This window comes from Archocentrus centrarchus, chromosome 13 (genome assembly GCF_007364275.1).
Source record: "Archocentrus centrarchus isolate MPI-CPG fArcCen1 chromosome 13, fArcCen1, whole genome shotgun sequence".
Taxonomy (NCBI): Eukaryota; Metazoa; Chordata; class Actinopteri; order Cichliformes; family Cichlidae; genus Archocentrus; species Archocentrus centrarchus.
The window spans coordinates 26,558,189-26,585,034 of NC_044358.1; the positions used below are offsets into that span (position 1 = coordinate 26,558,189).

At 43.7% G+C, this 26,846-nt stretch overlaps 1 protein-coding gene across 1 annotated transcript; it reads right to left on the minus strand.

Moving 5' to 3' along the window:
• Nucleotides 1–20,514: 20,514 nt before the first annotated feature.
• LOC115790965 (uncharacterized) lies at nucleotides 20,515–22,977 on the minus strand. The gene is made up of 2 exons (XM_030745015.1): nucleotides 20,709–22,977; nucleotides 20,515–20,593 (listed from the first exon to the last, which is right to left on the minus strand). Exon 1 carries the CDS (start codon nucleotides 22,585–22,587, stop codon nucleotides 21,088–21,090), a length of 1,500 nt encoding a protein of 499 aa, XP_030600875.1. The 5' UTR covers nucleotides 22,588–22,977; the 3' UTR covers nucleotides 20,515–20,593; nucleotides 20,709–21,087.
• Nucleotides 22,978–26,846: the final 3,869 nt, after the last annotated feature.

Here is a 26,846-nt window from a genome sequence, read left to right on the forward strand (position 1 = left end):
GAAGCAGAAGCGGAAACTGTGCGGTGTCCTTCTGGTGTCCAGGAGCTTTAGGCAGGGAGCTAAGTTACCTTCTGCACTGACGGGAGACGCGGCGGCTGAGAAGAACTGTGGAAAATCAAGGCGGGGTTACATCTGCTTAATTTCTAAGAGGGATGTATGGGTTTTTGTTTTTTTTGTTTTTTTTTTTATGTCACCGGCGTAAGTGAAACCCTATTCCCCGGTGTTTGCCTCCACAGTGCACGCTTCTCTCTGTGGCACGGGTTGCGCCTTTTTTGCACGAAGTAAATAGTGAAAAATGGCAATATGCAATTTTAAACCGTTTTGGACAGCTTTTGATTACTGACAGAAATGGTTAATAAGTAGGCACATACTAATGTTAGGATGTGACTTGGCAGTGATTTGGTAACGTAGTGGGAAATTAAAGAAATAAGTGGACCCGTGTACTTCCAAATCTATCCCACGCGTTTCACCTGTCCGTTTCTTAGATAAGCGCCAGTGTTCTTATATTTATAGCTAAAACTTATCGTTAACTGTTATTTCATAGGTCTCTGTTGGCTTTCATTCCTGCAGTATTGTAGGAATAGGGGTCATTTACACAGTGGATAGTTTGTGAATGCTTTTAAGTGGAAGGATAATTAGCTGGCTGTTTTGGCTGTCCCTGGGATAAGTAGCAAGAAAAGCATGTACGATTTCATATGTCACCACGAGATTTAGTTCCACCTGCTGATTCCATTCAGCACAAATGACCACAAGACCACAAGCCTCAGTCTGCACATTTAAAGAAAAGTACAAACCAGAACTAAAGCAGTTTAATTACTAAAATAAAAATCCTGCATCAGGATCCATTTTTGACATTGTGTAAGTTGCATTAGACTGAGTGTCTCTTTTTAATGACAGTCTGTGTTAGAAATAGAACAGGACTGCCTGGAAAGAAACATAGTTGTTGATGATCCATTTAACCTCATTATTTTAGCACTAAAGTTGTAATCTTATGGAGCTTTAAGAAGTTCATGAATGGTTATGTTAAATGCATTCCTGCCCAACTGCAGCACTTAAAATCGACGGGGCTCTCTGCGCTTTACGCATGCAGCTCAAATAGGAACCTCCATTTAAGCAAGCCCTGGCTGATATATTCATATCTCATTTGACATTGAAATAAAATATTAATTGTAGCCTGTATGCACAGAAATACATTAACAGGGAGGAGGTAGAATAAATCCAACAGTTTGCTGTATTTATACTTAGTGGCTGCTGAATCACCTACAGTTTTAATTTTATTATTTTTTATATATATATATATATGAACTCATCATCATGCATACTTTGACTTGGGAATTCTTATGAGCAGTCTTTTTAAGTTTCATTTCTTCACTACTTACATTTTTTGAATGCACAAATGTTATCTGTAATGAAGCTTGGCCCAATTTTTGAAAGGGTGGCATTTCTTTGTATTGATTACCAAACATGACATTTTGCAAATATATCTGAAGTACACAGAATATAAATTTTAAATTTATCATCAAGCGTTATGACTGCTTTCACACTGTTCTAAAAGTAATCATTTTGCATTCCTATTCTGCATACAGCCTATAGATATTTACACCTCAATACCACCCCCCACCCCACTGCAAATGCAATCAAAACCCACATAATATTTTGGTTCCATTGCTTTTATGGACCGTTCAGTTGAATGAAAACTTTAGAAATGTCATCTACATACTCAGATATAGGAAATAAGCAACTGAAGTGTGACTAAAACATGACAACACAGCTGAGAGAACATAGACAAAGCAAAAAAGCTAGATTACAACACCCCAAATCTTCACAGCAGATGAAATGTCACATATTAGTGACACAACCAGAGCATTAAAATTCTCCTCTGTTGGAGGCAGCCCTCACAAGAAGCAGCTTTTTCTTGGTTTTGCACTCTTGTGGGGACATCTGTGCCGAGGCAGATAGCCAGTTTTGACTTTATGTCTGATTCACGCATAAACATAGGCACAAACAGACACATAAATTCATACTACGCACACACAAATATGCACACTCCCCAGGCTATCTGTGGGAAGCGTAAACACATCTAACTGCTTACTGCCATAAGGTAACACTGGAGCCTGATGGTGCCTGATATGGCCTCTATGTGATGATGAGTGGATGTCGGCATATTGCTAAATAAATGACAACAACTTTGATCATGCCCCCACCCCCACCCAGTCATACTAATTTACAAACCAGTTTCACCCACATGTCATGCTAATGAAACATCTCACAATCCACCAAAGGATTTCTTCCAGACATGAGAACCGGGATGCACAGTCTTAATGTCATGGGGGTACGCAGTCCCTGTCTACAACTCGCATGCATTTTTAGCCTTGTGGTGAATGGGGCTTGGAGACAAATTGTAGATTCTAGACACACACACGCCTTTCTAAGCCTGGCCAAGCACAGAGCCACCACCAGTGAGCAGATGCCGACTTTAGGTGAGCTGGAAAAAAAAAAAACATTGACCTGGCATGAAAGAGGGCCCTACTGTGACAGAAAAGACACTCACTCCCTATTTAACTCACATGAACACAAAATACATGTACATATTTCCCATTCACTAGTCTTTAAAATGAATCATATTTTACACACCAGCAGTCAGTGCTTTAAACCTCAACTCAGCTTTATATGGTGTGACATCGTGTGCTTGTTTCGGAGCTCTTTCCCTGTTTAACACTTGCACTATAACCTGTCACACTGTATGCTGAGCGCGACAGAGTGACAAAGACGGAGACAACTTGGGCATGACTATCTGTTTGGGAGATAATAGAGGCAGCAATTGCTCTGCAGAAAGGACTTAAGGCATGATGAGGAAGCACGAGATTAGAGATCTCCAGATATAGGAGACGTGCTCCCAGCAGTAGACTAGGGGGATGTAAATTTGAGAAGTTAATATTCTGTGTTCAACATATCCCACAGTGAGACCAAAAGCAGTCATACCTTGATGTAATCCACTGTTGATTAGACACTACTGAAAAACACAAACCTGGTTGTTGCACTGTGTGTTTCTTCATGATAATGAAGATATAATTGTATTCATTAACAAGTGCATCAAATGTGCATTAACTTGCAGCTGCAATGAATCCAAAACAAAAACAGCATGCCACTTCTGTCTAGGTAACATTTGCTCAGCAGAGCAAAGCTGTTGATGATGTAATCTTTTTAGTCATGTGAGTGGGCTACCACTAGCATAGAAGATGCCATATGATGCACATCTTTGGCCCAAGCTAAAATGTTTAGCAACTACTGAGAATCTAAATTCAGAAGGTCTTCTTTAGAAAATCATAGTCTCCAAGGGTTGACTTTTTTGGATGATTGCCTTGCCTTCAATCTTGCAGCATGTCAAAATGTGAAATTCATAAACCCTGGAATGTTTGTTTTGGGGTCAAATAGAGTGCTGTGCAAATGTCTTGAGCCTTCCTTCATGGTCTGGTGTGCAAAACATGTGGAAACATAAATGGCAATGCATACAAGGTGAAAACAGAGAATGTTCAATTCTAAGTCAATGTGATCCCACAGTGCTTCGATAATGTTAAGTTCCACTGTGTGTTTTTCTATCTAGGTATGTTTTTACTGCATTGGCAGTATGTTTGGAATCGCTGTCATGCTGAAAAATTAAGCAAATCAGATGCTTTCTAGATGGTAGTTCATGGTGGGTCCAAATCTGAAAGGTATTTTCGTGTTCCATTAAATTAATTCTTTTTAAAATTTGAATAAAAAGTCCATCAATTTTGACAAGATCCCCAACACCACTGGCTGAAATGCAGCCTGAAACCATAATGAAGCCTCTATCACTCACTGTTGTACTACTGCTGACCTCCTTTGTATCACTCCATAAGACCTGTTGCCACTGATTTTCAGTCCAGTTCTTGTGTAATTTGCTATACCTCAGCCTTTTCCTCCTCTTGTCCTTCCTGAAGAATGGCTCCTTGACAGCCACCCTTCCACTGAGATGTTTTCTGATGAGGCTTCAGTGAACAGTAGATGAATCAATCGAAGGGTCAGATGGATCTCCCACATCCTGCGTCAGGTCTTTGCCCGATTTCTTTCTTCCTTTCTGTCAGATACTGTTCATCTGCCTTAGACAAGTGTTTTTTTTTTGCTTTTTATGTTTTTTTTTAGACCTGCCACTTATTATTTTGTCCTGCAGTTGTCCAGTTTCCTTAAATTTTTTAAGGACACGCTACACGCCATGCTGAGATATGCCAAGTTTTTGGGTAACCAGCTCTTTTGGAATCACCTTGGTGTAAAAAATACTGTTTTATGCCTGTCAAGCTGTGTTATCATTGGCATTGTTCATCGATTCCAAATCAAATTGTTATTTAGTTCATGGATTCAACTAAAGAATAAAGTGATTTTGTGACAGGCAGCTAGTAATAAAGTGCCCAAAGATACAATTTAAAATTGGTTCTTTGCCAAGCTGCCTGTTATGTGTAGACACAACACCAGTTCAACACCAGCACAGTTGTCAGTGTTAGGTTGTTTAACAAGAACATTCCTCTAAAAATGGTCAGGTACTGTAGAAGAACTTGACTGAAAATGAATGGAAAAGCAGCCAATGTGTTAATTTGCTGAAGTAGTTTGGTGAAAATACTCTCAAAAGAGCCATGTGTTAGCATGATCAGTGTGAGCATGCTAGCATATTCATATTAGAAATTACCTTAAGCAAAGCGGGCCTCATTCAGCTTTTAGATTAGCTTTAGTCCTGTTTAAATAATGAAAAATCTGAAAAAGATGAAAAAATAAAACATTTATAGTCCAGCTTTAAATGTGGAAAATGTTGAGCAATTAAGCTCAGGGCACTATCTGAGGCTGTTGCTTCTTACATAAGCAGAGGTATTCAGTATCAGTACATTCTTTTCACTGGAAATACTTTTAGTTTAATAATAATAATAATAAGTGAAAACCGAGTAAATTGTTACATTTCCCCACTTATCCCTTGTAAAATAGTGTTACAACTGCATAATATACCACAATTTTCAGAAGTAGAAGTTGCTTGGTAAGCATAAAAGGGTAAAATAAATGAGGGAAAATGAAAGTAAATTAAATTGAACTACGAGATGGTGATCGTCAATTAAATGCATTAATGAAGAAACCACTATTAGCTTCACAAAAGTGAATGTAAAGCCATTTTACAACACAAAAACCAGAAGAATGCATAAGACCAAAAAACAAACAAATAAAAAACAAAAAGCAAAAAACAACAACAACAATCATAGGGGAAATAGAGAAAAGGGTTTAACTGAATTTGCACTTGAAATTTTTAAGTTAATATGAAGGCAGGCTATAGCTTGCCCTAGAAACAAACTGCAGAGCTGGTTAAGTTCATCTTTCTCTTACTAATACTGATTCAGCTTGTACTCTCAGGCAAAGCAATTATGCATTTTAGAGGATATTATGGGAAACATAATGGCCCATGTCAACAAAAGCAAGAAGCTGCTTTCTGCAGGCAGATTTATATTTATTTCATAAGCATGTGCATGTTCATGTATAATGTGGAATTGGACTTTCCTCGTTAAATCTGATCAAGCATCTTCTGAGCCATACCTTGCTTTATGATGACTGGGCAGTACACGTTTATCCGCAAGTAACAGCAGATTCAAACTGTGGTTTTGGTAGAACAGAGAGACAGAGGCAGGATGAACAGAAAAAGGGTCTGGTAATTGTAAAGCTCAAGGTCAATGGCTGCTGTAGCTGCCAAGTCAAGCAGCATGTGGACAGTGTGGTGGGGCACAGTGGAGTTGCCTTTGCATTCACAAACAAGCTTGTTAGCCTTATGGCCACCTATGAATGACTGCAAAGAAATGACTGAGTGCTTGCCTGCAAAGAACTTGATAAGATGCTTTCATTTATCCTGTTCCAGCTGCTGGGAACTGATTGCAGACTGATTTCAAATTGAAAAGGCTCTTGCTTCAAAGACGAAGTGGAAAAGTAGCTGTTAACGGTTTTGATTGAATCCAAAATCGATTTACATTTTTGTCTTTGTTTCTCATTCGCCTGTACACATTCTGCATTACTTATTTTGTTTTTCTTCAACAATGTATTTCTGTATTTTTGTACACATTTATTTTGTTTCCAGCATTTTTTTTTATTTTATCTATCTAATTTTAAAAAATAGATAGATAGATAGATAGATAGATAGATAGATAGATAGATAGATAGATAGATAGATAGATAGATAGATAGATAGATAGATAGATAGATAGTGTGGTGTCTGATAGATCTGTGTGTTAAATTGTGTGTTAAACTGCATTTATGTATAGGTTTTCTCCTTTAGGATTAAGGCCTTGAGTTCAGGGCTGCTTTGATTAGTGAATGGTATGAGAGAGTGTAACCTTGTGTTGCTCTCTCCAAAAAAAGAGAATGACCTCACATACATGCAGGAAACAAGCTATACCTGGTTATTCAGAAAATACTTTATGTAGTGTCTGTATTGTTCTGTTAAACTTTCTATGTGTATGCATATATGGTCTCTTTCTTTTAGGCCTTATTGTTTGTGCAGAAGGGTAACCTGAGCTTCAAGGTCTGGCCTCAAGCCAGAAGGAATGCATAGAATGTCCTTGTAGCTCTCTGGCATGCCATATAAGGAATGACCATATGTTTAGCTGCAGGTTAGGAGGCTGAAGTTTGTTTTTATAACCATATATGGAAGTTAGGATGTGGGGGTTGCTAACACTATATAATGTCTGTCTCCCCTTTTGTTCAGTGGAGTTAGGGCGATTGGAATTCCCTGTCCCCAGATGTCTATGAGAAGCATCTGTTTTGACATTGTCTTTTTTGTAAATAAACTCTATGTTATACATTAAGACTGTCGGCGAAGGATTTCTTCAACCACATCATGAAACTACAATTTTGGCATCATGAACTACAATAGATGGATAGATAGATAGATAGATAGATAGATAGATAGATAGATAGATAGATAGATAGATAGATAGATAGATAGATAGATAGATAGATAGATAGATAGATAGATAGATAGATAGACCTCACTAATGTGTTCTTAATATTTTCTTCAGCATGGCCTGGTATCACTGAAGAATCCAAGAAGCCAATTATATGGTCAAGTTTACCAGTTTCTTTAGCAGTGACACACAGGACAACTGGACATACCCCGACATGCTTGGTGTTTGTGTATTTTTTCAAGTAGTCCTTGTCCTGGTTACCAAACAGCTTAATCACACCATACAACCCCCAAAAATGTTTTTTTCTTGCATATTCATAATGATTTTTTTTACATGTTATTAAGCATTATTAAGCCTTAAAGAACACGTGTCAGTGCAATGCCTCCAATTTATAGATGCTAACATGATTACTTAGCACTCCACAGTTTGGTACAAATAGGGTTATTTTTGGCTACAAGTCAAGAGAGCACTGATTTTAGCCTTGATGCTAAAATCCAAGTTACAACATGGAACTTCATGTGGCTCTGTCCATCTTTATGTAAAGTCTGTGGTTCTAATAGCCCTGAAACTTCACAAAATAAAAAAGAAGGGAAAAAAACACAATTACTTTCAGTGGGATGCAGTCTACGATATTTAATGGTCAACAAAAAAAGAAAAAAAAAGGATTTTTCAACGTAGCAGCAATACAAAACACAGAGAAGGGATTCTTATATTTTTCCTTTTATGTATTAGGTCCAATCAATCCAATCTAATCTTACATGTTGTTGTTGTTGCAAAGAACAAGATTGCACCTGAGAACTAGTTTGATGACTGACGCTGCTTCCCTTCTCACTAAATTGGAAAGCCAATTTTTAAGTGCAGCACATTAAACACGCTCAGTTCATTGCATCTGCAATGTCATCGTAGTGTCATCACATGATTGCAGAAATGTTTTTTTTCATTCATTCCATAATGGATTTTAAATGCAGCTTTTAAGTGTTTTTAAGATACACATTTACTGTTTAATAAATTACACACAGACGGCGCATTGTCATGTCATATCCCTTTATGGGCTTTTTCTTTCCTGTCAAATATGATTTGCATCGTTACATTTCAAGGGCTGTTCATCGTTGAAAGAAAAGCTTGAGATACACTGCCATAAATTGTCAGTGTAGGCTTAGGTTTGTGAATGTGTTTTTCAGCCTTTGTACTAACGCTACAGCTGCTGATGCTTCTGCTATTACCAACATAAAGCAAACCACAATCAAACACCATCTATGGTCTCACCTTCCCACTGAGACAACTGTCATTTGTTAAGATGAAAAAATAACCAGCAGTTTTGTTTTCCCGGAATGCCAGAGATTGGCCTATGGACTTTATACACTGTTGCAACTAAAAACAGAGTGCGTGCGAAAGAATGAAGAGGACAGATGAAAGGACGTAAAGCGACACAACGCGAGAGGAAGATTTATGAAATTCCGTTTCTGCTTTTCTCCCAGCTTCATCCACCGCTGTTTTTGTACAGATGTTGTTTCTGCATTCATTTTTTCACAAATATCATGTCAAATCTTGTTTAGTATTGAAGAAAGACTTTTGCTTCACTTTAAAATCTCAAATGCGCCTAGTACTACTCCTGTAGTCTTTTCCAGACTAATGGCCAAGCTGATTTTGTCAGCTTGAGTGGCCTCCATGTGTCTTCGTTTTTCTGTTTCAGAAAAAGTTAAGTTAAGTAAATAAATAAATAATACATGCATACACTGTCTCCCCTGAATATTTAATTTGGACATTTTAACCTCAGTACTGTGCTGAATGAAACTGCCCTCTATTTCCATGCTAATGCCCAGATTGGCTCATTATAGTCAAAGTTTGCCTGAAAGACACTCATTTTCTTTTATAGCTGCAGAGGCTTGCGGGAATATTCTGGAGGCTCTATTGCACAGTCTACACAAAGTAATGCAGTTCCATACATTGTCCCGACAGAAATTATTAAATTGAAAAGTTTGTCAATTCTTTCTGATTTTCACAGCTCCCAGCTGTGAACATGCGTATTCCCATTTGCATTCTCTGCATAATTTCAGATGATTGTGTAATGAAATCCTTTTCCATTAGATTAACTATCATATCTAGCTGGTAAAAATACAGCGACAATACAAAAGAAGACATTTGTTTTTCTGTTTAGAATGAGGAATTACTTCCATTACAGCTGACTACGTCGACAAAAGTCGGGCATTTTCTTTGCTTAGCATCAGTCGCTGAAAGGGGCAAAGTTTTGAACGAGGTTCTTTGAGTTCTTAGGAAACTTTGACTCATTAAAGGAACAGATAAACAAACAGCAAAAGGATGAAAAAAGAAAAGATCACAAAAAGAAGGGGAGATGGATGAGAGATGGTAGGGCTGCAAAGATTGCCGGACAAGTATACAATCACAAAACCTCAGGTAATAAAGGCGTAAGGAGCTTGAATGCCCTCAGTAGCAGGAGGATAAGGATCTTCATTTTAAAGAACCCAACTCTTAACTATAATTGGGAGGTAGCGAGTGCTGAGAAGTGAATCTATGATGTGATCATTAGCCCAAGTGTGGAGGGCTCCTGCGCACTGAGTGAGAGGAGAGGAAGGACAATGAACAGAAATAGTGAGACTAGTAAAGCCAAGGGGTGAAAGTTTCTTCTTTTTTTTTCTTTTTTTTAGACCAGCATACAAGCACCAAAGTGCAAAACCACAAATGTCTTGATGGAGAGATGTGGGAGTAAGGAAGTTCACAGTCAGACCTGACAGAAGTTGAAAATACCCAAGAATAATCACACTCATCCAGGATGTCCGCTGACACTCCATCCACAAAGGCTGTGAGCACTGAACAGAGAGTAAAGCAATACATCTATGTCAGAAAAAAGTAGCAGGGAGCAGCTGGTGCTCCTTGTACTGGATTGTATGGCCACAAGAAAAATAGGGCTGCTGGTGCTCCTTTGTAATACCTGGCATCAGTTTGGTAAAGGTAACGGATAGAGTGTGGATTAAGGCATATGTTTTCACAGTGTGACAACGGTGGTAATGGCTATTAGATTTATATATTTAACACTTCTTTGCTAACTATCAATCACATGAAGTGCATTTTTTTTCCCTTTAAAGAGCTGTACCAAGCCATAGGCTGTTTTGATCTTGCCAACTGACTCTAGTTCCCTTCTCTAATTAGTTTCAAGTAGAACCACAGCTTCAGCTTAATATTTTATTTGGTAGTGAAGGTCATGTTGAAGCACCGTATAAGATTTAAGAAAATGCTCTAATTTATGCCAGCAATTATCAAAGCCAGGTAGCGTGACCAAAACAGGCATCGTTTTTGCATTACTGAAAGAAAAATAATGAAAAGAAGGGTCCGGGAGCACAGACCTCTGTGGATGTGTCAGCAAACAACAAATGCATTAAAGATGGACAAATGAACCATGTCTAAAGCAGTGTCCTGCAGAGACACGGAGTTTACAAGTGAAGCATGCACTCTGAGTCAAAGGCCACACATGAATTTTCATGACGGTGTAATTTCTGTACACACTAGTTTAGACTTACCTGCTTACATTGCAACATTGCTCTTTTCAGACTGTCTTTTCATGTCCAGACAGGGACAGTGTTATTCATCGCCTTACAGCAGGAAAAAAAAATTACAGTGCAAACACTGTCCTCATCTGCATCTTTAGGATTATTCATAAGCCCCAAACACTGAGAAGCTGTGATCTGTATTTACATAAGGAGTCTGGACCAGGCAAGAGGTCTCCTTGCCCTGGGTGTGTTGGTGTGCCTGAGTGCTGTCTCCTCGAACTCCAGACATGCATCCTCAGGCAACCTATGTACTTTTTGTATTCATCTACGAAGTGTGTCAACTTCAAAACTGTCATGCGCTCTCTCCTTCTCTTCCTCCATCTCTTTTTTTCTTTGTTTTAATCTCTCTTTCAGTCTTCCCTCACTTCACCGTGTACACTTTCCACTCTCGCTGTCATCTTGGAGCTGGAAGTCAATGTTATGCCTTTTCTATTTTCTCTCCCTCCCCCTTGCATTTTATGTTGCATTGCATTCACGGCGTCTGCTGGGAGAACTTAAAGAAGAGCCGTTCAGCTCGTCGATTGCTTGTCTCCAAAAATTCCTCTTTACCATAAACCTGTATGTGTGTGGCTGCAGCTTGTCTATTAATCATTCTTTAGTGTTCTGTTTGATTGGGGTGCGGAAGACATAGTGCTGCTGCTGCTGCCATGCTGTGAGGCAGGAGGGGATAGGACGAGGATGCAGAAAGTGGATTCAGAGAGATAGGAGGAGAAGAAAAAGGGAAAGATAAGAAGATGGGATGGGCAAGGGACCAATAGAGGCTGGAGGGAGTCCATGAATAATATGAAATGACACCACAAAGGAAAGATCAGAAGTACCCTGCTGTCTCGAAAGCTACGAGGCATGTGGTTTCAAAAATTTCCCATAAACATTTAAACATCATTTTGATTCAGGCATTTATTCAGTTGTAATCAAGTGCCATGATATTCCAAAGGTATTTCATATTGTAAGCATCACAGCACAAAACTCTACTGGTTATGGACATTAGCAAACTTTATTTTTTTTTCTTCAGCAGGTTTGAACGAGTGGCTCTGGGCAACAAGAACCTTTGAAATATTTAGTGATGCAGTCTTAAAAGGGACATGTACAGTACAGTGCACTGCAGCCTCAAAGGTCTACAGGGAATGACATGATTTGGAGCATTTGTGGCATTGCCTGTTCACACTGTCCCTCTGTGATAGTGCCACTGGATTGGCATGGGTGCGTGCAAGTGGCTGTGTTTATATATGTTTGAGACTGGCCTTTGTCTGGTGGAATGACTGCTGACAGAAGTCATTGCTACATAATGTGTTATTGACTGTCACTCAGTGGGACCTTCATAACCATCACAATCAATTAATGTCTTATCATATACCTAAGAACTGGGCAGAAATGTCTATTTGATTTCAAGGGCAACATAGATGAGCAGAGTAATCCACTCACACAATAAGTTTATCATGGAGACAGAAAGCAAATAGGAGAAACCTCGTTTATGGTCCTGGGCCGTCTGCCCAGCATTTTGTGTTTAGTTCTGTCTTCCCTGAGTTTTGTTGTTTTTCAGTTGTTTTGATACGTTTGTTCCCCTCGTCCCTGTCTCCCCTGCTCCATGGTCTTGTCATGATGTCTTGTCCCTGACCTCCTGTGTTTTCATGTTGAGTTTATTCCTAGTGTTGTGACTAGTCTGTGTCTCTGCCCCGTGTCTGTGTGCCAGTCCCCCGTATGTAGTCTGCGTGCGCCTTGGTTAGTCACTTCCTGTATTATTTTGACAGTCGTATGTTCCCTGTGCTTTGTGTTTAGTTTTGCTTCCCATGTTGTTAGTTTCATTTGCTTCACCTGTTTTGCCCTGCTGTTTCTTCTTGCCCTAATTACCTGCTGTGTATTTAAGCCCTCAGTGTTCATCTGTTTCTTGTCGCGTCGTCTTCAGTGTTCCCTCGTTGTGTATGTTCCTTCTCTGTAGGTCCTTTAGTTTAGTTTTGGCATCTGTCCAGCCCCTGCCTAGCTGTGTTCTGGTTCCTGTTTTCCCAATAAATCCTCTAAGTCCTGATTTATGAGTCTGCATCTTGGGGTCCGATCCTGCCTGCCACACACACGCCATGACAGAACGACGCGACCATTATAAAGACCCCGCGGACTCAGGTCTGTGGGAACGGCAGCAAGTGGTACAAGCTTACCTGCAGGAAGAAGCGAGGTGGAAGCCGTGGCTCACCCCAGAGCGCGAGTCACGGTTCCAGGGCACTCGTCTCGCCCTGGGGGGTCCTGGCTGGGGAAAGGAACCCCAGCGTCAGCGCTCGCCACGCTCTCCTCCCCTGCAGCCTCAGCTCCGCCCGCTAGCCTCGCCACAGCAGCTGTGCGATGCGACAGCCGCACAGCAGCCACCCGAGCCTTGGGGGATTCGGCTCGGTGGCTTTTCGACATCACCAGACCCACCACCTTCTGCTGCGTCTCTTGCCAGCTCCGCTCCCCATTCCAAACCCGCAGTGGGGGCGCGAAGGCGGAGCTCTCGGCGCCATAAACACCGAGCAGAGCCAACAGCCGGTGTTAAAATTACGACGGCTTCTTCTCCTCTGCAGTCGTCAGCCACATTGGACTCCACCCCTGAATCTGTCCCTCCTTTCCCCGGCTCATCAAACACGGCTAACCACACTGCTCCACCGTCCTTGACAGCAAGGTCAGACATTTGTGACAAGGTTTCCAAGCTCTGCATCCTGTGGTTTCGGCTACCCGGTGAGGAACTGGGGCACACCATCGCTAACAGAATACAGGACATGTTTGCTGAATACCCCTGGCTTAGGGACTCCTTGCCCCCCGTTAACCCAGAGTTATGCCAAGGAGATACTTCATTCTGCAGCCCTCACTTTCCCCTCTGTGCCTCATGCTCCGGCACCTGTTTCTGTTCCGCGGGTGGGAGCACCTCAGCCTCAGCAGTCCACGCCACCTGCAGCAGAGCCTCCTCAACCACGGTCTCAGTCAGCTGTAGCTCCAGCTCCTCCCCAGTCTTTCCCGTCTCAGCCAGCCCCCATAGCTCCAGCCCCTGTTCAGCCAGCAGCAGCTCTAGCCCCCATAGCTCCAGCCCCTGTTCAGCCATCAGCAGCTCTAGCCCCCATAGCTCCAGCCCCTGTTCAGCCATCAGCAGCTCTAGCCCCCATAGCTCCAGCCCCTGTTCAGCCATCAGCAGCTCTTGCCCCCATAGCTCCAGCCCCTGTTCAGCCATCAGCAGCTCTTGCCCCCATAGTTCCAGCCCCTGTTCAGCCATCAGCAGCTCTAGCCCCCATAGTTCCAGCCCCTGTTCAGCCATCAGCAGCTCTAGCCCCCATAGTTCCAGCCCCTGTTCAGCCAGCAGCAGCTCTAGCCCCCATAGTTCCAGCCCCTGTTCAGCCAGCAGCAGCTCTAGCCCCCATAGTTCCAGCCCCTGTTCAGCCAGCAGCAGCTTCAGCCCCCGAGCTTCAGCCTTTACCTGCTGCAGCAGCCACCCCTCAGATTGAGCCCCCAGTATTAGCCACAGCTGCTCCTCAGTCACTCCCGTCAGCGGCCCCGGTCCCTGCAGTCAGTTTAGTCACACCTTCAGTCCCCTCATCCTCCTCAGCTTCAGCCCCCTCGTCCTCAGTCACCTCAGTCCCCTCTTCCTCAGTCACCTCAGTCCAGTCAGCTTCCCCAGTCCCCACAGCCAGTGCTTCAGCTTTGCCCCCTTCAGTGGCGTCACTTCCCTTAAATCCCTTGGTCTCTCCAATCAGTTTAGTTTCATCTTCAGTTCTAGTCGCAGTCTCCTCGGTTTCCTCCGTGCCCTCTGTCCCTCAGGTCCCCGTAGTCCCTCAGGTCCCCGTAGTCCCTCAGGTCCCCGTAGTCCCTCAGGTCCCCGTAGTCCCTCAGGTCCCCGTAGTCCCTTACTCTACTTCCACTTCTGGTCCCTCAGTCCCTCAGGTCCCCGTAGTCCCTTCAGCTCTCCCTAGCGCCCGGCCTGCTTCCACGCAGCCGGCTCTCCCTAGCGCCCGGCCTGCTTCATCGCAGCCGGCTCTCCCTAGCGCCCGGCCTGCTTCCACGCAGCCGGCTCTCCCTAGCGCCCGGCCTGCTTCCACGCAGCCAGTCGTCTCCCGGCCTGCTTCCACGCAGCCAGTCGTCTCCCGGCCTGCTTCCACGCAGCCAGTCGTCTCCCGGCCTGCTTCCACGCAGCCAGTCGTCTCCCGGCCTGCTTCCACGCAGCCAGTCGTCTCCCGGCCTGCTTCCACGCGGCCCCTAGTGCTAGTTCCCTTAGCTTCAGTCCCTTCAGTTTTGGTCCCCTTAGCTTCAGTCCCTTCAGTTTTGGTCCCCTTAGCTTCAGTCCCTTCAGTTTGGTCCCCTTAGCTTCAGTCCCTTCAGTTTTGGTCCCCTTAGCTTCAGTCCCTTCAGTTTTGGTCCCCTTAGCTTCAGTCCCTTCAGTTTTGGTCCCCTTTGTTCCCTCCTCTGGTCCCTCAGCTCCTTTAGTTGTGGTTCCCCCTGCAGCCTCAGTCCCAGTCTCCTCTGCTCCTGCTCCCCCGACTCCAGTTTCCCCGCAGTTAGCTTCAGTCCCCTTACCTCTTCCGCTGTCAGCTTCCCCGTCCTCAGCTTCCACGCTCTTAGCGCCCTCCATAGCGTCAGCTCCCTCGCCCTCCATAGCGTCAGCTCCCTCGCCCTCCATAGTGTCAGCTTCCACGCACCCACCATCACATGCACCTGGTCCATCCCCCAAGCAGCCCCAGCTGCTCAGTGAAGTAGCTGTGTGCCCTACACCGCAGACCCAGCCTGCACATTCGGAGCCTCACCTTGTAGGCCCCGTTCAGCCCAAGGGTCCGGCTCAGTCGGAGCCGTGTTTGAAGCCCAAGGGTTACGCTCAGTTGGAGCGTCGGGCTCGGTTCGAGCCTCCTGCCTCGTCTCGCCGCCGCCGCCTGGAGCGCGGTCGGCCCTCAGTCTCGTCTCGCCGCCGCCGCCGCCTGGAGCGCGGTCGGCCCTCAGTCTCGTCTCGCCGCCGCCGCCGCCTGGAGCGCGGTCGGCCCTCAGTCTCGTCTCGCCGCCGCCGCCGCCTGGAGCGCGGTCGGCCCCCAGTCTCGTCTCCTCGCCGCCGCCGCTGGAGCCGCGGTCGGCCCCCAGTCCCGTCTCCTCGCCGCCGCCGCTGGAGCCGCGGTCGGCCCCCAGTCTCGTCTCCTCGCCGCCGCCGCTGGAGCCGCGGTCGGCCCCCAGTCTCGTCTCCTCGCCGCCGCCGCTGGAGCCGCGGTCGGCCCCCAGTCTCGTCTCCTCGCCGCCGCCGCTGGAGCCGCGGTCGGCCCCCAGTCTCGTCTCCTCGCCGCCGCCGCTGGAGCCGCGGTCGGCCCCCAGTCTCGTCTCCTCGCCGCCGCCGCTGGATCCGCGGTCGGCCCCCTGCCACGATTCCTCGTCGCCGCCGCTGGAGCCGCGGTCGCCCGCCTGAGAGGTTTGGACTCTGCCTTTTGGCCCCTTGGCCTGGACGGCCCCCTGAACTATGGACTGTTTGTTCCCCCTGGCCGTTGCTCTTTTTGTTTGTTTTTGTCATAGCTCCTGAACTGTTCCTTGTTTTGACCCCCTGTTTTGGACATTGGAGCTCTCCGGCCTTGTGCCGTCGCTTTTTGTTTCATCCAGTTGTTTTTTTTTTATCATCCCGGTGTTTTGTCCCTGTTTTTGGACTTTGTCCCGGCCTTGTGCCCCTGCTGTTTTTGTTCTGACATTGTGATTTTTGATGTTTTGCTCCCTGCCTTTGTTGCTCCCTGCCTGGTTTTGTTTTTGTTCCGGTCCCTCCGTCCTGGTCCCCTGCCTCCCTCCCTGGTCTAGTTTTGTTTCCTGTTTTGGCCGTCGGGTGCCGGCCTTTGAGGGGGGGGGTGCTGTCATGGTCCTGGGCCGTCTGCCCAGCATTTTGTGTTTAGTTCTGTCTTCCCTGAGTTTTGTTGTTTTTCAGTTGTTTTGATACGTTTGTTCCCCTCGTCCCTGTCTCCCCTGCTCCATGGTCTTGTCATGATGTCTTGTCCCTGACCTCCTGTGTTTTCATGTTGAGTTTATTCCTAGTGTTGTGACTAGTCTGTGTCTCTGCCCCGTGGCTGTGTGCCAGTCCCCCGTATGTAGTCTGCGTGCGCCTTGGTTAGTCACTTCCTGTATTATTTTGACAGTCGTATGTTCCCTGTGCTTTGTGTTTAGTTTTGCTTCCCATGTTGTTAGTTTCATTTGCTTCACCTGTTTTGCCCTGCTGTTTCTTCTTGCCCTAATTACCTGCTGTGTATTTAAGCCCTCAGTGTTCATCTGTTTCTTGTCGCGTCGTCTTCAGTGTTCCCTCGTTGTGTATGTTCCTTCTATGTAGTTAGTTTAGTTTTGGCATCTGTCCAGCCCCTGCCTAGCTGTGTTCTGGTTCCTGTTTTCCCAATAAATCCTCTAAGTCCTGATTTATGAGTCTGCATCTTGGGGTCCGATCCTGCCTGCCACACACACGCCATGACAGTTTAAAGTAACAAGGATCGATTTAACATACAGAAAAATGGGAACTGTTTGAGGAAATTCAATCTGCTGTTTGTACTGTAGGTGCCTGCTTTCAGCAGTCACTGCTCATTAGTAATCTCTGTTTTTTTTCTTCATGCTTAAAAACCAGGTAGTTCAAATGAGTTGAGATGTTGTCAGACTACATGGCTATATTTCATGCTACATTCACTAAGACTGTCCTTTTGGGCACTGAAGGTTTGTTTCAGGATCCAGACAGCAAGTTGCATTAAACAGCATTGAACATATCTACACAGTTTACATTTTGGGCTTCTTTGTTAGAAAGAGCACATCTTTGCATTGTATCCAAACAGACATGCCCAAGCAAACTGGTGGATTTGAACCCAGAACCATTTTGCTGTGTAACAGTGGTACAAACCACCACACCACTGTGCCTTCCCATTACTGCTTGGTGTTAGAAATAAGACCTAGATAATACCTAACATAACCCTGTACTGCACAGCATTGCTTTGAGGCAATAGAAAATGCTCTCAAGTACCCCACCTCCACCCACCCAGTCCAATAAGCTGTGGTAGTCATGTTCGTTTGAAGCTGGGGAACAGATGCACATGGTGTAATAAGAAGGCAATATTTTATCAATAAAATGACCTCAAATGAACCAATTAATCATGGGCACTCATTTTTATTATGCACCATTACAATGTGTGCAATAGAAGCTTAAAATAAAACATTTTAAATGGTCAAGTGTAGAATTGCATTTATTCTAACACCTACTGAAGACTAAGTTTAGTTAAAATTGGTTCAATTTAGGTCACAATTTTGTATTAACACACTTTGTGCTTTGCACTTTTTTGCTTTCATTTCTCTCACACATTGTTTCCTTCACCCCCTCACCTCTCTTTTTTACTTTTTACATAAACCTAGCCAAGTGATGCGTGAGTGAAAGTATGAAACATAAGTATAAAATAGCCCTCTCAACAATAGTACAGTACATTTAATTATGACACCATAACAGGCATCCGTCTGTGACATGATGGTAGTGAGACTGCTGATGACTTTTTCCACAGCTCTGGTGAGTCACAGTACAGAAGGAGTACACCTTGTCTGTACTTTTGACATGCCAAGGGAGCACAAATAGAACAGGTTGATCTATCAGAAGACATGAAGCAAAAAAACACATGGGGAGGTGGAACATACTAAGAAACACTGTACATTTGGTTTGCCATTTTCACCACACAATTATTATCTATAAAAAAAATTAAAACAAAAAGTAATTAGTCTAACTTTGCTAACTTCGTTTTTTTGTGTGCTTTCCCCCCCTCTTTTTTGGCATATGAATTTGCCACATTGGGTGGGTTTCCCATGTTGGGTCTGGAGTGATGTTCATACACACTGTAAACACGGATAAGTTGAATCTACTTAAGAAAAACCAAGGTAACTTGTTGCCTTAAATTTTTTAAGTAATGAGCATCAGTTGAATAAGTGCAGTGGACTATGTTCAATGTACTTGAGGCCCTTTTGGAATGGAATGAAAGATTTAAGTTGAATGTACTAATGTCAGAGTTTCAGTAACTGAAGATACTTAGTTTAAGCAATCATTCACCACCCAATGATTTAACTCAGCTTGTTAAGTTAGCACAACTCCATTACCAATTGAACTAAATTGTATGTTCTAATTGACCAAACTTATCTTTTATAGTTTGGACACATTAAAATATGTCCTTTAATCAACCATCACATATATTTTTCCATCCAACCTCATCCTCTATCCTTTTTTTTGTTTTTGTTTTTGTTTAAAAACACAATAACAATAAAAAAAAAAAAAAGGACATGAAACAGTCCAGCTTACTCAGCATTAACAAATAATGTTCACATACTACGCAATTTTAAGTAATATGAACTCAATATTTTTAAGTTGAATCAAAATCTGGGTTTACAGTGCAGAGGCTATATTAATATTCATTTACTGCACCTACTTCATGTGTATGTCTCACAGCCAGCAGTGCAAAGAGGCGCTCATGAGCCACTATGTGCACACAACCAGGGTGGTGAGTGGAATTACATGTTGTGCAAACACAGTTATGTGTGTGGCACTCAGGCATTGCAGTGCTGTGTAGGTAACATCTACCTACAAAACAAACAAAAGAGACACATATGAAAATAAACATATTCTTTATTGTGTTTTATGCTCTTTTTAGTGCAAATTCAGCATGAGTGGCTCCATTAGTAGCTGGAGATAGATGCTTTGCTCATAGGCACATGGATATTTGTTGCTTGGTGACAGGAGAATGATAAGAATCACCCCTCCACATTAATTTCTCTTGAGCATCACTGATTTTGAAACCATGCACAGCTCCCCTGCTGCTCAGTCTTGTTTTCCAGCATTAAAGCTTCCACCAACCCCCACTGTTGGTTCTGCAGAGCTGTTACCAATCAAGTAGGTCTATTAGGAGCATGGTTGAACAGCTTTGCACTTTCTCACCAAGCTTTACCTGCTTTTTTCCCCTCCATTCCTGTTGGAATATCTGGAGACCTCAAGGCTGTAGATCGGAATCCTATTTACATAAATCTATATGCGCACTCTTATATTGGTTTATTTCAAGCTTCCCAGAATGTCCACAAGCATGTTTGCTCAAACTATTAGAAGACAAATGTCTGTGGACACTGGCTATTTTCCATATTGGAAAACCATATTTGAAAAGGGAAAAAAAAAAAAGGTGTTTAAGGAATGTAAAAAGTATGTTCAAGTGTATCATTGCTAATAAATGTCAGGAGTTGCAGGGAGAGGTTTTGTAAGGATGAAAACTTCATGTGTGGCTTTAAAGGAGCACTGATCCACACTCACATCGCTACATGAATATAAAGAAGAGTAAAATACCAAAAGATAAACTTGATGCTTTGTCTAATCCCAAACAGTGAAAAAATGGTGTGCACCATTTTCTTGTTGTTGTTTTTTTTTCTTCTTCTTTTAAAGGTATTCAGTTCAGTGACACATACTGCATCAAAGCCTAGTCATTTTTACTTTGAAATATTTAGTTTATCCTCTGGCTTTCCCCGTGAAGAGGAAAGGTACACGGTATAATTCATTGTGTGACTGTGGAGACTAATATATTCAGTCTAGCTTTTACAACAAGATTGAAACAAGAAAAGCGCTTGCATAACTCTTCTCTTTTTTTTCCCCAGGAAACAAATTTACTGCAGGACAAATATGTGCCGTGAAATGTGTGCTTGTGTGTGTTTGTGCATGTTTCCCTGCGTACTCAGTTAAAATAGCTTTTTACAGGGAAGCAGTTCTGTTTAAAGAAAAATGAATCAGACACCAGGAATACACTTATGTTATCTAGGAAACTCAATTGTCTTAAGTCGCCTGTTTAGGCTGCATGCTCTCTGTGTAGAACACTCAATTTTATACCCAGAAACTGTGACATACGAGACCTTTAGGATGTGATTTACCAGTTTAAAATAAAAGCACAACCTTACACATTATTTCTGTAATCCTTTTGTAACCAGTCAAGGTCAGGAGGCGTCACATAGTTTTATAAATCCCTCTCATGAATAAAATGTGAATTTGTATGTAGCACCCTCACGGATTAACGAGCGCACGACGTAGAATCATAAAACAGGGTTTATTCTTGTCTTCACAACCCGTGAGAACTGCTCACGACAGAAGAAAACAACAAAAAAATACCATATCAAAACTCATTCTTGTACTTTGTGTCAGTCAACGAAGATATTAATCACAGATAATAAAACATATAAGTACACAAACCTCGTGAACTGACATCCAGGAGGGGCTAAACAATCCTTAACGATCTTAGTTTTTTCTTCTCCACCTTCTTTCTCCCTTCTTTCTTCACTTATCAACTTTCCGCGTTTCTTTCTCTCTGTGTGGAGCTAACCAGCCGCCGCAGCCCGCATAGCATGTGCATCGGTACAGTGGGCTCGGGTGGAAACACAAGCTACAAACAATTGTACTTTCTATAGTCCACCACTAGGTGGTGCAAAAGAGCAAGTTCAAATATACAGCTCAACGAAAACTTAAATGTAAATACTGTTACACTCCCACCAATCACTTGTGATTTTAAAGGAACAAACTATTAACAATGAAATAATGAACTGCTTATGAATTAAGGATTATGAACTATATTTTAGGCAGAGTGAGGCTGAGAATCTTCTTCTGCTTCTATCAGAACGACTGTCTTCTGAATTGGTCTCTCCAGATGAACAGGTTTGGAGGTACGCTTTCCTTCTTTGTCCAGAGTTGGATCACTTATCAACAATTTCACCTTCCTCACTCTTCCGTCCTTACCAGGGTAAACTTCAATGATCCTTGCCAACTTCCACTGGTTGCGTGGAGTTATCTCATCCTTCAGGAGGACAACATCATCGACCTTAGCATTTCTACGCTCTTTGGTCCACTTCTGTCTACTCTGGAGATTCAACAAATACTCTCTTTTCCACCTTGTCCAGAAAGTGTTGGTGAGGAGTTGAACACGACGCCACCTCTTACGGAGATAAAGATCTTCCTTCACGAACCTTCCTGGAGGTGGGGAGATGATCGTGGACTTCATGGTTAGTATGTGGTTTGGTGTTAAAGGTTCTGGGTTTGATGGATCACACAGTTGGTTAGTAGTCAATGGTCTGCTATTGATAACTGCCATGACTTCATACAGGAACGTCCTTAGAGAGGAGCTGTCGAGTTGTTTGCCTGATTGTTCCAGGATTGATGTGAGTACACTCCTTATGGTGCGGATTTGTCTCTCCCAGACGCCACCCATGTGGCTTGACGCTGGGATGTTCATGAGAAACTCGCAGTCCAGTTTTCCCAGTTTTGCTTGATCCATTTCTTTAAATGCTTCAACAAACTCATTTCTGGTGCCTACAAAGTTCGTGCCTTGATCACACCTTATTTGTCGAACTGTACCTCTGATGGCTATGAATGCACGTAAAGAGTTGATGAGGGAATCTGTAGACAGATCATCAAGCATCTCGAGATGTACTGCTCTGGAGCACATGCAGGTGATTAGCAATCCATAGCGCTTTAACTCCTTGCGGCCTTCCTTGACAAAAAAGGGACCGAAGCAGTCCATCCCACAGTAGGTGAATGGTGGTGCAGTTTCCATCCGGTCCTCCGGGAGGTCTGCCATCTTCTGCTGCTCTGTGGGTCTTCTGAACCTCCTGCATTTTACACATTTATAGATACAGGATGAAACAATCTTACTGCATCCAAGTATCCAAAATCCGTTAGCTCGAAGCTCATTCATAGTGATTCCTCGTCCTTGATGGTAAGTCTTCACGTGATAATGTTTGACGAGTAACGCAGTCACGTGACTGTTTCTTGGCAGGATCACAGGATGCTTGACATCAGGATGCAAGGCAGCATGCATCAAGCGTCCGCCTACCCGAAGAATGCCATGGTCGTCAAGAAATGGACATAACTTGTGTAGCTTGTTGACCCTGTCATTGGTCTGCATCACTTCATGATGTTGTAAGGTTTTTATTTCCTGAGCGAACGCCGCTTCTTGAACCATCCTTATTATTGTTACCTCTGCTTCCTTTCTCTCTTGCAGGGTGACAATGTCACATGACCTCTTGTGATCCTTCACTTCCTTGACATAGCGCTTGAGTCTGGCAACAGCCTTAATCATTCTCAACCAGTCTGAAAACTTGTGTAGCCGATCCAACAGTGACCTTTGTTCTTCTGCTTGTATCTTGTGGACTTGAACCTTCTTGACCTCTGGGTCACTGTTCGATAACTCTCCCACCTTGATTTCACCACTGGTTATGACCTTCTGCCAGAGAAGATCTGGACCTTTGAACCAGTTTGAGGCTACAAGTTGTTTTGCTGTAAGGCCTCTTGAGGCGTGATCTGCTGGATTATCTTCGGAGGTTACATACCACCATTGTGTTGACTCTGTACTTTGTTTGATGCGTTCCACACGGTTTGCAACAAATACATGAAACCTTCTGGCTTCATTACTGATGTATCCGAGTACCACCTTGGAGTCAGTCCAGTACCTTTCTTCTGAGATTTCCACTTCCAATTCCCCTTTCAGCATGTCACTGATGCGAACGGCAACAACGGCAGCTGACAACTCAAGCCGTGGAATAGTTGTGACTTTGGATGGTGGAACTCTCGATCTTCCCATCACCAAGGAGCAGTGAACTTCGCCGGATGGGCTTACTGCCCTCAGGTAAGTGCACACGCCATATCCAGATGCACTCGCATCAGAAAAATGATGAAGCTCATAGTGTTGTGGCTTGAAGTTCGGAGGGATGTAGCATCTGCGAATCTTTACCTCTGCAAGGTTTCCCAGTTCACGCAGCCAGGACTCCCACTGGGGACGAAGGCTATCAGGTAAGGCTTCATCCCAACTGAGCTTGTCTCGGCACATTTGTTGCAAAATTTGTTTTCCTAGCAAAATGAAAGGTGACACGAACCCAAATGGATCGAACACAGAGGCAACTGTAGATAATACTCCTCTTCGGGTGAGTGGATTTTCCTTGACAACCACTCGGAACTGGAATTGATCTGATTCCACGCACCATTGTACGCCAAGTGCTCTTTCCATATGCACTGCCTCAAATGCTATATCAAGGTCCTTGGCAACCGCAGCACATTCTTCCTTTGGAAGCGAAGCTAAAACTCGGGTGCTGTTTGAGACAAACTTGTGCAGCCGAAGGTTGCCCGTGCTGCACAATTTGCGTGCTTCGTTGACAAGCTGTATTGCTTGATCTTCAGTGTCGACACTTGCTAGTCCATCATCAACATAGAAGTTGGTTTTGATGAACTTGATGGTTTCTTCATTAAAACTTCCTTCTCCTTCAGCTGCAAGGTGCTTGAGACCATAGTTGGCGCAACCTGGAGACGATGCTGCACCGAATAGGTGTACCTTCATTCGGTAGACTGTGAATGGAGTTTCAAGGTCGCCGTTCTCCCACCACAAGAACCGTAGGTAATCTTGGTCGCAAGCACGCACGTGAAACTGGTGGAACATGCGTTCAATATCACACATGAAGGCCACTGGGCCTTTACGGAAGCGACACAAGACTCCGAGCAGGGTGTTTGTTAGTTCTGGACCAGTCAGAAGATGGTCATTTAGTGAAGTGCCTTGGAACTTAGCAGAGGCATCAAAGACGACGCGAATCCTTCCAGGTTTTTGTGGATGATACACCCCATGGTGTGGGATGTACCAAACTGGTCTTTTGTCAGTGTCTTGGTCTGGAACCTTTTCAGCATCCCCATGGGCTATTATCTCATCCATGAAATTCTTGTAATCCATGTAGTACTGCTTGTTCCTCTTCAGCCTCCTTTCTAAACATTTGAGACGATGAATAGCACATGCCTTGTTATCTGGCAGGTTAGGCCTTTCGCTCTTGAATGGGAGTGGCATCTCAAAATGACCATCCTCCTTGTGCCTAATGCCCTTCTTTATCTTTGTTAGAAATCTGAGATCTTCTTGAGAGACCTTTACATTTTCTGAAGCCTTCTCAACAAAGTCAGATTCCAACATTTTTAGGACCTCTGTAGAAGAGACCGTTTCCCTTATCTGAGTTCTGTAAACATAGTGGACCTTGTTGGTGATGTTTGAATAGGGTTGAACATCAGGCACCACTTGCTTCACAACGACTTGATGACTCACTCCAAAGCCATCTCCATAATCGAGACATGGATTGCCATAACCCACAATACTCCACCCCAGATCAGTCCTTTGTGCGAATGGCTGGGTTTCATTTCCTGACACAACTTCACGAGGAACAAGTGCTTGGGGGCAGTTGTAGCCAATCAGCAGGCCAATATCACAGCTTTGTATTGGAGCAAGCTCATCTGCAATGCATTCAAGATGAGGCCATGCCTTGGCTGTTTGAGGGGTTGGAATGTGATCTCGATTTGCAGGTATGAAGTCTCTTGCATACGTTACAGGTAGGGAAATTGTCTTATTTGAGTAAAACCCTCTTACTTGTAGACCTGAGAGCTTGAAACAGGACACAACTGTGTTTCTTGAAGACATGGTGGTAAGCCTTAGCTGAGCTGATTCGCCTTTTATATGCAGAGCTCGTGCCGTTTCTTCAAGAATAAAGGTCGTGTCGCTCTGCGTATCAAGAAGCGCGTACACGAGAACTTCGCGCTCTGGCTCACCTTCAGCTGACACCCATACTGGAACAATGGAGGAGGTGTGAGTGTCATCAACATTCTGTGCGACTCTGTTAGATGTTGCTTCTCTTGTTGTTGGTGTGAAACTGTTGTCTTGTGAAGCGTCTGGGTTTCTTTGTCTTGTGTTGTCACTGTTGGTTTGATTTCTCATTGTTCTTTCTTTTCTGGTACGATTGTCATGAAGACATGTTGGATGTTTTTTATCACATGTATCACATGTTGCTCTGCTCTCACAATCCTTAGAATGGTGACCAGACTTCAGGCAGCCAAAACATAACTGCTTGTCTCGAGCAAAGTTTAACCTCTCATCAATGCTTTCACTCATGAACTTCCTACACTTAAGCAGGCTGTGACCTGACTTCTCACAGTACATACAACTAGTACTGACAGATCTTTCATTTGAGTTAGTTGCCAGTACCTTCGCTCCATGGCTTCTGTTCTTTGGTGTTTTTGCTCCTTCAATTTCACTTGATTTCAGAGTGAAAAGAGATGTTATGGGATTACAGGCAATTTTGGCTTCTCGTGAGATGAAATCCACAAATTGGCTGAAGGTTGGAAAGGTGTGGCTCTCCTCTTGCACTTCCATAACCTTTCTGTTCCACCGTGAAATGAGCCAATCTGGGAGTTTTGCAAGCATCCTTTGGTTTTCATTGCAGTCATTGAGCACTTCAAGGCCCTTCATTTGTGACATGGCAGTCTTGCAGCAGCAGAGGAAGTCAGCAAACGCTTGAAGTTCCATACTGCTCTTAGAGCTTATCTTGGGCCATGCATCAAGTTTATCTCTATAGGCCTTGGCTACAAGGAAGGGATTGCCATACCTCTCTTCGAGAACTGTCCATGCTGCATAATATGCTGACTCTGTGCCAAGCGGAAAGTATCCTTCTATTGCCTTCCTTGCAGGTCCACTTACATACTTTCTCAGGTAATAAGTCTTCTCTTCAACTGGTATATTTTTTCTGCCGATTAGAGTCTGAAAGGAAATCTTCCAATCATTATATCTAATAGGATCACCGCTGAATATTGTTGGCTCTGGTGCTGGAAGACGACTTACACTGAGAGACTCTGCAAATGCCTTGACCAGGTCTGTTGTATTCACTTCTTGTTGGAGTGTCACATTTTGTGGGGAAGGACACCGGTTGAAATGTGAGTCATTGTTTCCAGACTTGACTTCATGTTTCTTGTCAGAGCTGTGATGAAGTAGGCTGTATATTTCTTCATCTGAGCATTCACCTTGTTCATACACCTGTTGTCGAGCCCTTGCTGCATTTAGCCTTTTTACTGTCTCAAGTCGCTCCACTTCTCTGCGCTTAGCTTCTAGAGCTCTCTGTCTTTGTGCTATTTCTGTTTCTTGTCTTTCAATTTCCTTCATATGAGTTTCTTGTTCAAGCAGAACTTGCAGCGCAGCTTCATTTGCTGCAACTTCAGCAGCTGCATCTTGTCTTTTATCCGAGAGCCTGCTGGAGTGTCTAGTGGAAACTCTTGAACGAGAGGAGAGCTTAGTGTTGTCTGACCTTACACTTATCCTGTCTGAGGCTACTAACTTAGATATAGACTCAGTCTCCCTCAAGCATTCATCTCCTTGAACTTCAGCTCTACTTGGGCACCTTGCTAGTGCTCCGATAATTGTCTTTGTTATGGCTTCACACGCGTCCATTCTCCGTCTTGTATCATTATCTGGAGATTCAATGTGTCTCAACTCTACATAGGCAGCATTCACATCTTTAGAAGCACTTGAAACCTTGGAGACATGTT

What these genes read in the sequence shown, in the direction of transcription:
- LOC115790965 (XM_030745015.1), bottom strand. Translation starts at nt 22,587, where the DNA reads ATGATTAAGGCTGTTGCCAGACTCAAGCGCTATGTCAAGGAAGTGAAG.